Genomic DNA, 12,575 nt, shown 5'->3' with positions numbered 1-12,575 from the left:
ATATAGATTGAAACTTAAAGCCTAATCATCTGCATGAGTAAATATGATGACTCGACATGTGAGATTAAGGAGTTGTTTGGATAAGGCTTTTCAAATGAAACACAAATTCAACCCGTCAGGGAACACTTAGACTTTCTTCGGAAAATGCAAATTCTCCAAAATCCCTTTAGAAAAACTCCCTTGGCTATTTATATTTTGGGTGTGCAAAGTGTGCAGAGTGCTCAGTGTACAGTTTCCATTGTTGAAAAAGCTTAACACAATATGTTTGTCTAGACCCATGTTTCCTCAAAACACGTGTTCTGAAAAGGTTTTTCCAGATGTCAGAGGAATGCTGTCAGTGTCACTACATGTGTCGCTCATGGAAAATCAAGGAATAACTCAACATTGGGGCAAATAACTTTCTTTGTGTTCTGACTTTGAGATGATCGACACCACTCTCATGTTTGTACTCGCATCTGTACGATAAATATGGAACTATACACCTTAGCTGGTTAGATTACGATAAACTCTTAAACTCACTAATCTGTTAAATCCATACAAGAAGTAAACTTTAAAACACGTTGCTGTGATAATGAGTGAGTGTTGGACGTGCTGCTTGTTGCCTCTGCACCTGGGACTGAGCCAGACTTTCTGTTTCCTACAGACGTGCAGATGTCATTTGACTCAATAGCTCCTTAAACAATAACAATTTGAGGCCCAAAGATTCCCTTAAATTCCGCACCAAATCTGTCACGTTCATTTAGACCTAATTATGAGATTATTAGAGATACAGAAAAACTGTTGATTCTCTTCTGAATCTGCATGATCTCAGCTCCACATGATTGATAGTTACATGTTTGTTTCAACAACTTAAAAAAAACTGCCCTCCTATCAAACCCCATTTAAATCCACTAAAAAACTGATTTTGTATTTGGATCTGCACCAAATTACACAGACTCCTAAATATCAGGCTCCTGAATTATGCCGGATATTTTTGTCAACAAGGATCCGTGACACATTCCCTAAGAAATTGTTGTCAGAAAATACTACACCTTGTTGAAGAATCTGTCTGGTTCCATAATTTCCCTGGTTCTCTCTTGGTTCGGCCCATATCCTATCCTCTCACCCAGTTTTGTGTGAATACAAGCTGAAGTTATCTGTGTAATCCGGCTGACAAACAAACAAACGCACAGGGGTGGAAACATGACCCCCTGCTGAGGGGAAAACACATGTAACTAATATTTAAGAAAATGTAGAATGTATGTTTCCTGTCACATATTAGAGCTAAGACTTGACTTTGGTCATCTTTTTGCGAAGGATGAGAATGACTATGAAAGAGTCAACGATTTGTCCTTCACCACATGAGGCTGGGTGGAACCTCCAACACAGAGTCTGTACAGTGGAGCTATTCTAATTGATTGATGCCGTCTTTTGGCCGACTCTCCAGACCACAGCTTTAAGCTAAGAACGAACAGAAGAACAAAGACAGGAAGCGGAACACTCATGTCTGAATTTTTTCACCCTATAGCTGACTGCTCATTTTTGTCTGCATAAAGCAAACTGCCAAAAAATTGGTAGCTGCCATGAACCCTGTGATATTGAATGAATCCACACAGGGAGGTTTTCTGATTTTATTCTTCTGGTCACAGAGAGGTCAGAGGTCAGCTACAGAGCAGATTGGCTCAGTATCTATATGAAAGCGGATGCCTGCAAACACTGGGGCTGGGACCCAAGTCGTCCAGCTGAGGTCGTCTGTGACGTTCAATCTGAACTGCAGCATTAGCAACGGCCATTGTTGTTATCAACACAGCAGCAATGCAGGACACTGAAACTGCATTGCTTGGTATTTTACACAGCGACTATTTACAGAAATCAAACTTTATTCATAAAGAGGCCGAGTTTTGTCAAAACAAACTGTCACAGTGATAAAGACACTGCCGTTGCTACCGGGGAGAATGTAGCATTTTCTCTCAAGGATGTTTACCTCTTGAAGCCAGGATGCTTTTACTTTAGCAACATTGTCTTCCCCAAGAGAGTCGTTATGGCCGGAGCGAGTCCGACCAAGTCCCATGCAGAAGCAAGATGAACTTGATTTAACCTTTGATATTATGAATATTTGTTCACCCACTCGGGCCAACATAGAGTCAGCGAGAGGGAACGTCCACGGCCCCCACATCCCACTCAGAGAGAGCCCTCCTCCCCACAGAGGCTTTATCTGCACGGCCGGCGTGGCACCGAGAGGATAAGCATATTTAGGTTGCGTGTTTCCTCCTGAACAACATTCCCAACACCGTAGATCATGGACATTACAGCCCTTACATCCCCTGTTAGCGCTCATGTATACAAACACACACCTGCTGGGGCAAGGCCGTCTGGGGGAGAATTACAGCGGGCTAATTTATGAGACCCAGGGGAGGCCAAAGGGCAGGAGACCCAGACTGGCCTGAACTCACTTCCTCCTCTCATGGTCTCCACGTTCAATGCCTGATTTTCACCGTCAACCTCTCACAATCTTTCAAACAACCTAATGAGAGTATCTTTTTTTCCTATAAACTCATCAACACAATGAGCCTTTTGGGGAGCTGTTGCAACATGTAACTATAGCTACTGCCTTGGCTCCGCCTTCGTCAAATATTTGGCACTCTTGGAGCCGAAGGTAAGTGGCTGAGAGCCTGGTTTTTGGTAAAAAAATCTGGCCCCGGGCTCGCCCCTGGCCTCCTCACTTCCTCCAGTGAGAAGACGCTGTCATCCGTCACTCCGGCTCAGGCAGCGGCACAATAGCAGGGTCTGGGTCTTGGCTACTGACACCGTTGCATGCGCTGCTGATAAGACTCACCTTCCGGGACCCAAGACTTGAGCCATTACCGACACACACAACAGTTTGGTCCAACGGATGACCGTGAAATAAAGAGGAAGAAGGAAAGTCCGGCAAACACACTCTGCATGCGATTGTGCTTCATATTTTAAAGGTCTTCTAATCGTTATGGCCTCATCACTTCCACATTGCAACACGGAATAAAGATTGTGCAGACACACTTGAGCTGATCTATTTTCCCATTGAAACAATCTATTGTTGTTATCAGTCTACCCAGAGCTGTGTAGGACAAATGGGTCATCATACTTCAGTTCCTCATCACACGTCCAGGCTGTAGCACCTGTAAACAACCAGCTGCTTTGTAGCAAGATGTTAAGTGCTACTCCACGAAGCTTTGTCATGTCATAACACACACACACACACTCACACACAAACACACACACAAGGCCTGAACAGTGCACCCACAGACACAAGAGATATTGGTGCTTTGAGTGCACACATATGCCAGTCGCCTCTTGGCTTTAAGGAAGCATGAGAGACCCCAGGGGAAAAGTCATTACCAAGTCATCAAACCTCCATTTAACATTTACCATTTCCCACAGGAGGCGTGCATGGTTCTGCTGAAACCACTGCCGCCTGCGACTGTACACCTGCCACTCTGCAGAGGAGACACTGCTTCGAGGTGAGCCTGCCACAGCTATGGAGAGAGAAAAGGAGACGAACAAGAAGAAACATGTTGAGCGCTGCCTGGCAAGTCACCAACTTTAAAGAGATGCACCAGAAAGTGAAGTGGAGAGGAATGCGTCCTATATTCAGCCCTCATATCCATGCATGAGCCGAGTGGTGGGCCTGACCTCACCCAGCTTATCGCGATGATTCTGAAAACGTGGGAGATGATGTATTGAGGGAGTCACATTGAGCACCGAGCAGCTCCTTGACACTGACTGGGAGTCTGGGTTTTGTTACAGGCAGGAAACAGACTCTTCCGCTGCGTAAACACCGAGTCTCTGCTTGGCCACCTTCGGGCCACCGGTGGCACGCGAAGACCACCGATGATGGTCAATGGAGGCTGCACGCAAGTGAGTGCGCGTTTTGGGGCCGAGGAGCTAATTGTGCCATTAGTGAGCTGTGTCTGTGACCCGTGAACTGACGTGAATGGAAGGAGCGGATTTCCAGACTGACACAGAAAGAGCCTCAAATAAACCAAATAAACCTTCTTACTTTCAACCACTTTCCATTTGTAACAATTGCGACCTAAATACTTAATGTGCCAAAGACATTAGTATTGATCACTGTTTGTTTTTAAACACTGCACTCAATAAACACAAATTGCTTTGTAAACATTTGGGGAAACAAATGGATCAGATTATTGCATTTTTACGCAAAGAACTTGTGCAAAATCTTCTTCCGTGAGAAAACTATAGCAGCAGTTTTTCCTTTGAATTAACCCTCAAGATCTACTATAGTAATGGACTGTTTAAGTGTTGTCTCATGGTGCAAAATCTCTGTTTATCTTTTTCTGGAATCGCTGAAGTCTTTGTGTTGAAAAAATTATTCCTCCTCCATGCTTTCACACTCCACTTAAGGGGAGAATTTTAAAAGACCGAGATCTAAAAGAGGAGGTGGGTGGGTGTTGGAGGTGGTAATGTGTGTGTGTGTGTCCGTAGTGGTTTTAGGGGGGGTGGGGGGTCTCTGTCCTAATCTAAACAGCGCCATGTTGATGGGGAGCGGATGAGATTATGTCGGCATGTTCTCCTTTTCTTTCCACACGGTTTACGCGCAATGGGCCTTCAGACCCTGGCGCCTGCACTTGGCCACAGATCGGCGACCATCGCAGCGGTGTCCCGTTTCACAAGACTCGCCCTTTGGCGCGAAGCTAAAATTAAAGCAGTTTCACATGTAAATATTTTTTCTTTATTTATTGGACACCTACATAAATTATTCTGGTGATGTCCCAGGCCCACGCAAAACTTTAAGAACTTTTTCTGATTTAAGGAATAATAATCGTCAATTTCAAATTTCTTGAGCAGGCATTATTTTTATCGTTATTATTATTGTTATCATTATTACCATTATTGTTATATTTTGCAGAGAATTCCAAATTTCTTTACTCTTCTTGAGTTTTTTACGCATAAATACTGTTTCTAATGCTCCTAATATCAAGGGAAAACATCGCCGTGGCCAAATTAGGGTTGAAAATATCCAGCACAACTTTCTCAAATCAGGGAACCATAAATAACCACAAGAAGCACTGCATTTATATTATTCGGGCTTCTTGTGTGTTGCCAATTTCATCTCATTTCCCACAGTCTTGGCACATTATCTTATCCATGGATGCGAGGACAGGAAACGGAGATATGCGTAATCTTAAAACCACCGCAGTGATGATGGGAAGAGCTGTGATGTCTTGGGACCATTCGGTGATAACGAGGGGATAATGGATGTTATGCTATTCCAGTCAGCGAATATATAAACAAAATACAAATAAAAGCGCTGCATTAAATTAAGACTTATAGAAAATTCAAAGACTTCAGTGTTGCTTCTTCTGTTTTCTGCAGTGAAAAATAACATAACTCTAAAAGTTTGGGCGGGGTAAATGGTTCTAGTATATTTTGTTTATTAATTCCCAGAGAGAGAGAGAGAGAGAGAGAGAGAGATAGAGAGAGAGAGAGAGAGAGAGAGAGAGAGAGAGAGAGAGAGAGAGAGAGAGAGAGAGAGAGAGAGAGAGACGCTATCAATCCCTCCCTCGCTTCAGGACGTCACTGAAAGGGAGAGGACAGAGTCTTTGCTGATCCAGCTCTGTCTGAACAGCCAACCAAACAGGATCGACCTCTCTCTATTTGTCTCCCTCTCTCTCTGTCTAGCCATAGACACACATCAGCCAGAAGAGAGGGATGTCAGAGCTGAAGGAAAGCCAGTCCTCCTCCTCGGTCTGCATGACAAACAAGCGCAGGGCGACCCTTCTTCACCATTACGCACGGGCTATTTTCTTCTTTTACGCGCTCTCCGGAGACAAATCGGTCCAATTTCGGACCCACTACTGACCGTTTGTCTGTCATATCTCTGCTCCTGGTGATCATGCTTCCCAGCCCGGCCATAACTTCTTCCACCACGCCTTTTTCTGTGAAGGATATTCTCAAATTAGAGTTGCAGCAACAAACCCAGCAGCACCAGCTCCAGTTGATCTCCTGCTTCGGTCTTCCTGGTGCGCTGTCACAGCAGCTGGGCCCAGACAAACTTCTGCGCTCCCACTCGCCGCCCTCCTGCATGCTGGCCGGCAGGGACAGTCCCAGTCCCATCAGCTCCGGCCTCTCGGAAAGCGAGGACAGGATGTCGTACCTCAACACCATGACGGTGCCGGACCGGCTGGTAGGATCAGGTCTGCCCGTCCAGATGTTCGGCATCCCGGAGCAGAACCACTCTGCAGAACTCCGGCTGGAGACCGAGCAGGAGGACCAAGACAGCAGTGAGTACAGACGCTTATATAACCCACAGTGATCCTCAAGCGAGGGAGCTGTCGTAACAGCATATTTACCAATAAAGGAATCAAAATCAGATAAGCAAGTTCACAGAAATAAAAGTAATCATCTCTCTTGCTAAATAATTACAGGCAATTTTCTAAACTGACTTTAATAGACAACGTGGCGGGCTACCATATGTTGATTTACTGTATAACAAGGTAACGAAGTGGTTTTAACTGAGGACCAAATGACCAGAGGAGGAACAAGTCAAATACAAAATTTGATGTCATTTTTATCAATAGGCTCATATAAAATGAATTTAATATTAGAATGAATTACACTGATTAATTGGTTCTTTTTTTCTGTAACGACAATGTATAAAAAACACCTTATATATAAGGACAGGAGAATTTCCAATATATATATATATATATATATAGAGAGAGAGAGATAGAGATAGATAGATAGATAGCATGTGCCACACCTTGAGCAATAGTAACCCATAAAATGGTTGTCATGGTGTTCATTAGCTTAAATAAATGTAATTGCTCTATATGGAGCTTGAGGTTATTTTAAGTGCTTATACGTTTACACTGATCAGCACTTTAAATAATCAAAACAATACAAATATGAAGTAAAAATCATATCTAATCACAGATTCAAAGATAGACAAATTCTTATATTTAGCCAGATGCATGGACTTTTAACAACCACAGGCATTACATTAAATCTCAATATATTATATGTTTATTTCCATCTTTAATCTCCTTTGTGAATTTTATGTTATGTTTATGTTCAGGTATGAAAAACTAATTACTTCAACAAATACTTGAAAATGTAATATTAATATATTATTTCAGTGAGGTCAGCGATGTCGGTTTAATTCCGAATAAATATGAGCAAAAATGTTGGTAAGAGAATTTCCAATCCATAGGCTACATTTCCACTTTATATATTACAAAGTATTCAGGCCACATATATTAAATATCTACATAATGTTGTAAAAAATAGTATGGGAAAATATTGCAGATATAAGGGAATATTTCAAATGCCCATAACAAAATAAGTTATATGCTTCAACAATTTCGGGAAAAATAATATTTTTAAATATATAAATTAATGTGTGTAGCACGGTGCAGGGGAATTAGGAAGTCATTGAGTGTTGGATAAATATTTAAAAAAACTTAATAATTACCATGTTTTGTTTAAGTTTTGGTGTGCAGGTATTTATATACATTTTTCCATTCTCCATGCAGACAGCTGCGGTGTGTTGCGGGGCGAGTGCGAGGATGCGGATTCGGAGAAACCCGCCACCAAGCAGCAGAGGACCCGGAGGAAACCGCGCGTCCTCTTCTCCCAGGCTCAGGTGTTCGAGCTGGAGCGACGCTTCAAGCAGCAGCGGTACCTGTCCGCCCCGGAGAGAGAGCACCTGGCCAGCTCCCTGAAGCTCACCTCCACCCAGGTCAAGATCTGGTTCCAGAACCGGAGGTACAAATGCAAGAGGCAGCGGCAGGACAAGACTCTGGAGATGGCAGGTCACCACCACCCCCACCACCATCACCCACCGCCGCCCAGGAGGGTGGCTGTGCCCGTGCTGGTCCGGGACGGGAGGCCTTGTCTCAGCGGATCCCAGAACTATAACTCGTCCTATGTGGGAGCTCCAAACCCGTACAGCTACAGTTATCCAGCCTACAGCTACAACAGCTCGGTGTACACCAACACTTACTCTTGTACTTACTCCAGTTTACCTGCTCTGCCGCCCAGTACCACCTCTGCCAATGCTTTCATGAACATGAATTTGGGAAACCTTGGTTCACAGACGCAAGGCCAGGCTCCCCAAGGACCAGTCACACCCTGTCAAGGAACTCTGCAGGGCATACGGGCATGGTAGCGCAGTATCTGTGCGCAAACACAACCGGGACAGACTCCTCCGGGATGACTGAATATAGACTTACGCACACAAATCGGATCGACTGATGCAAGAATATCACAATTCACAACTGTTACACGCTACAGAAAGTACACATAGTGAGGAAACCCTGACCCACAGACTGAGAGACAGAAAATGCTCCTTTTTCTCTGAGCCACAAAGTATAAAAGACGTTTTTAAACCTGCTGTTGAATATTTGATTGTATGATTGAATGTTGTCGTTGAACTAAGACTGTGCGTGTGTGGCCTGTTGTTTAAAATGTGCGACAGAAAATGGACCGTTTGGACATTTTTATAAAAACATACATGTTCTATGCACACAATAATCAGCCCATGAGGAATTGACTGGGCTCATTGAATTTAAACCCCAAAATGCATTGGGATTATCAACATGGACCATAACGATGCAGTCTTATAAAGTATTATGTTTTTCTTTGTGACGGTGTGATATGTTTTTGAACAGCAGCCTTTGTTTTAGTCTGAAACAGCTTTTCTTTTTTGAAAATGATCAATGATGATGAAATTAAATGATGCAATTGAAAGTTTTGCACTGTGCTTCGTGTGTATGTGTCTGTGTGTGTGTGTGCGCACGCACTCTTGTATTGTCTTATTTAAAACCATGCAGTACACATTTTTATAAAAGTGCACATTTTCGTACGCATATGATACTGTAGGATGCACGTTACGTTAAATTTAAATTTCCACATTCCTATGGGAATAGAAAACTCAAATAAATAGCGGTTGAGTTCCTAATGCATGTAGTTTCTCATCGTCTCGAATTGTTTGTCAAGCCAGGAAAGTTTTTTTTTTTCTCTTCTTGTGAGAAAAGCTTGAGATAGACTTTGGTCTGAGACAAGAACCAGAAACTCGGAGGCGACCTAATGTCCGGTCAGGATTCACAGACGGACATTAACCAGACAGCCAAGATCCTCGGGAACCACAGAGCGAATAAACTCAGAGATTTGGATGATAAATATTGTTCGAAAATGTTCTCTTGGTTGATGTAGCCCAGATAAATATATAATTTATCATTCTAAAAATATAACAATAAAACCATCTACACAATGATAACAAAACAACCACCACTATATATATATAATATATCAAATAATAATTTAATCGGTATAATCTCAGGATGTGTCTAACTTTAATTATATTATAATATTAATACGGGCTCACAAACACACAGACACACACACGCGAGATGAACATAAACACACACCTCCGCCACCCAGACATGGTCGAATACGCAGACACTATTAATGGAGATGATTGGCAACGTAAGGCGAGTGTCTGTCTCCTCTGGTCGCCTCGCCGGCCACTTCCCCTGGCTACTGCGCTGCTGGTAGGACATACCTGTTGTCAGCTCTAAGTGCTGCGGAGTCACAAGTGTAAATAGAGCTGGCGACAGGACGGCGATGCCTGAGGACGCGCGGCCAGGCCACCGCTGCTCTGACAGGCGCTGCGATCACTATCTCGCATCCTTCCAAAGATAGCAGCTCCGGCTCATCACTGCGCGAGGAGTGGAGTTCCCAAAACAAAGTCTCCAATGGCAACCACTCAAGGAGCCCACAAAAGAGCCAGGGCCCAAATATAGAAGAAACAGTGGGTTGAGAGCTGGAGTGAAGGCTGGTGGTGGTGGTGGCCCTCCGAGTAACGTCCCGGCAGCCAACATGGCATCGAATGGAAATGAAAGAGTTGTGCAGAGCTGCAGTTACATTTATACCAACATTTTACCTTGAATATTATGACATCAGAATTTTATGTAAATATGTTCTAGCAGGATTTAAAAAATACAATTTCAACTCAACGTGTTAAGTGAAGGAGAGTTGTGTGATAAGAAAAAATATATTTAGTTGTGCAGACTGAAAACAACTCAAAACCAAGATTGAAAGGAGTTTTTTCTTTTGTGCGTAATAGAAACCATTTCCCTTTGCGCATGACTTCAGTCCCGTAGAATACATTTTCAGTAATTGCTGACTGGAGCGATTCAGAGGATGCACATGCAGAGTCAGGATAAGTTGAAACAAACTGATCCCGTGCGGAGGAAACTACCTCGCAGGAAAGAAAGGGATAATGGAAATATAATTTTGTTTATTCTCAAATTATAACTCAGGTATGTAATGGAGGTGAAGGAAGGGCTGCTTAATTCAACAGTAACATAATTTATTAGGAGCATGTTATTTTAAAGAACTAAAATGTCACGTCGTGTAATTGTGCCAAACTCTCCTGCTTCATATTGTTCTTACCTCGGAGCTGCGTTGAGCTCTGTGGCCAACAGAGATTTCTCTGTTTTGTCAGAGGAAGAAAACAAAACAACCGAACGGAGGCAGATCATCGCGTCTGTCATCACGTCTCCTCTCCGGGGATAGGCCTGCTGATTGCGTAATGCCCGGGCTGGTGCATGAGTGAGAGAGGAGTGTGTGCGGATGTGTGTGTGCAGAGTCATCGTCTTATCTTTTTACGCACCAAAATCATGACCGCAAGGCGGCGCTACTCTCCTGTCATGTCAGCAACAAGGCTGGAAGTACCTTTACATAATAAAAAACTCCGTCTAGTCATTCAGTGAAAATTCTGCTGTGAGTTTTGATCTCACACTTTATGGCATCATGGTCTCCAAAATCATTTAAGCCAAAAACAATCATAATATTACGCATAAAATAGAAGAATGGCTGGCATGTTAAATTCTTATAAGAATTAGAAGTAAATGAAATCTTAAGTCAGTGCCTTCCCACAGAGAAGTGTAGAAGTAAAACAAATTAGGCATAAATCAAAGTAATAAACTAATGTAATTAGTACTTCTTCCAAAAATGGTTGTTCCAAAATTGAAAGAAGCCCCATTTTACGCACGCTTTGGGAACTTTATGCATCTGGTTTTCTTACAGAAGTTTGCACTCGGGTAAGTGGTAAACACACAGTTTCAAAAACAGCTAGATTTGGCAAAACGACTTGCCAGCATCCACTAGGTCCCGATTCATGCAAATAGTCTCAGTATTATGCTTTGCTTTACTCGCCTCATCTCCATATTTCTAACAAGTATTGACAGGTTTGGCTGCACTGAGCTATTAACTGATTTCCAGACCCAATTCCTTCCGTTCCTACAAAAAAATCTGTTTTCTGAGGTCAAACACAAAACTGCTCCGACAGAATCCCTGACCCTCGTCCTCAGTTAGAGCGCAGATCCAGGGCGAAGCTGGGCGGTGCGAAGGAGGGACCAGGCAGAGAAAACAGCCTATCAACAGCACACTGGAGGTGCTGCTGCAGAGAATAGTGTAATAGACCTGACAGGTCATGATGTGGGCTGATCATTAGCAGACCAAAAACTTTGTCCACCACAATTAAATTAGAATTAAAGAGAACAGCGAGAAGATCAGACCAGTAAGGACGCGTGCTTTGCAGAGGGCTGTTCTCTTGATGCTTCCAAATAAAACGCATCCGAGCGTGAGGGACTATCCGTGCTCTTGTTTCAACCATGACATTAGATTTTTCGTCCTTCTCCATCAAAGCCATCCTCAGCGGACGTAACTCTCGGGGACAGCTCGGCACCGGGAGCGCAGAGGAGCAGTGCGGAGCCAAGCGCAACATCGGCAGCGCACAAAATGGCACCAGAGTCCCAGATCTGTGTGGCCAGGACGCGGATGAGCGCCGCATCCTGCCGGGGAGACTTCCTCTTGATCTCAGGCTGCCTTCTGGAAACCTCCGAGCTGAGACCTACAGGGAGGAGGCCACGGGAGAGGAGAGTGAGCTCACAGAAGGTGAGGAGTTTTATTCCGTTTGGCAGAATAGGACTGTAAAGATCAAATCTGGTTAATTCAGAACAGACGAACTAAATGAGAAGATATTTTCAGAAGCGTTAACAGGGACGGACTATATGTAATTTTAATCTTTGCAAAAGAAATCCAAAAATATTAAGGAACATATTTTGATCAGAGCGACTAAAGTCAGGGTCACTGTTGTGGAGTGTGGGTGTGTAGGAAAAACACCACAAGCAAAAGGTTGTGCTGGAACCTGAGCATTTAGCTTGTGAAGTGTTTGCCTGAGCTCATTTTAAAGTCTTGTTTAATTCACGTTGTCATCCGAGTGAAATTAATTAACGAGGAAATTCTTACATTGGTTGAAGTGACTTTCAGCAGCGGATGACCTTTGCTGAGAGTTGTTTTCATCTTTCCTAGTCTTTACGCACCAGCAGCCCTGCTCCGTGGACCTGGAGGAGCGGCCCAGTGGAGAGGCGGAGGCAGACGAGGAGGGATGTGACCACAGCGAGGTGATGGTCAGCAGCTCATCCGACCAGCCACACTGCCGGCCCGGCACGAAGAAGCGCTCCAGGGCGGCCTTCTCCCACGCACAGGTCTACGAGCTGGAGCGGCGCTTCCACGCGCAGCGGTACCTC

General features: G+C 43.8%; 1 protein-coding gene across 1 annotated transcript; it reads left to right on the top strand.

The window, feature by feature from the left end:
- The first annotated feature begins 5,869 nt into the window (after window positions 1–5,869).
- On the top strand, window positions 5,870–8,652 carry nkx2.3 (NK2 homeobox 3). Its single transcript, XM_061087681.1, has 2 exons — window positions 5,870–6,260; window positions 7,512–8,652. The coding sequence occupies exons 1-2, from the start codon at window positions 5,873–5,875 to the stop codon at window positions 8,144–8,146; spliced, it is 1,023 nt and encodes a 340-aa protein (XP_060943664.1). The 5' UTR covers window positions 5,870–5,872; the 3' UTR covers window positions 8,147–8,652.
- The last annotated feature ends 3,923 nt before the right edge of the window (window positions 8,653–12,575 follow it).

This window comes from Limanda limanda, chromosome 15 (assembly GCF_963576545.1).
Source record: "Limanda limanda chromosome 15, fLimLim1.1, whole genome shotgun sequence".
Taxonomy (NCBI): Eukaryota; Metazoa; Chordata; class Actinopteri; order Pleuronectiformes; family Pleuronectidae; genus Limanda; species Limanda limanda.
This window is presented reverse-complemented; position numbering and strand designations above follow the sequence as displayed.

Bases quoted from the DNA above. Each gene is read 5' to 3' on its own strand.
- nkx2.3 (XM_061087681.1), top strand. From the start codon at position 5,873: ATGCTTCCCAGCCCGGCCATAACTTCTTCCACCACGCCTTTTTCTGTG. The intron at 6,261-7,511 runs GTGAGTACAGAC...TTCTCCATGCAG, and splicing joins GCAGGAGGACCAAGACAGCA to ACAGCTGCGGTGTGTTGCGG.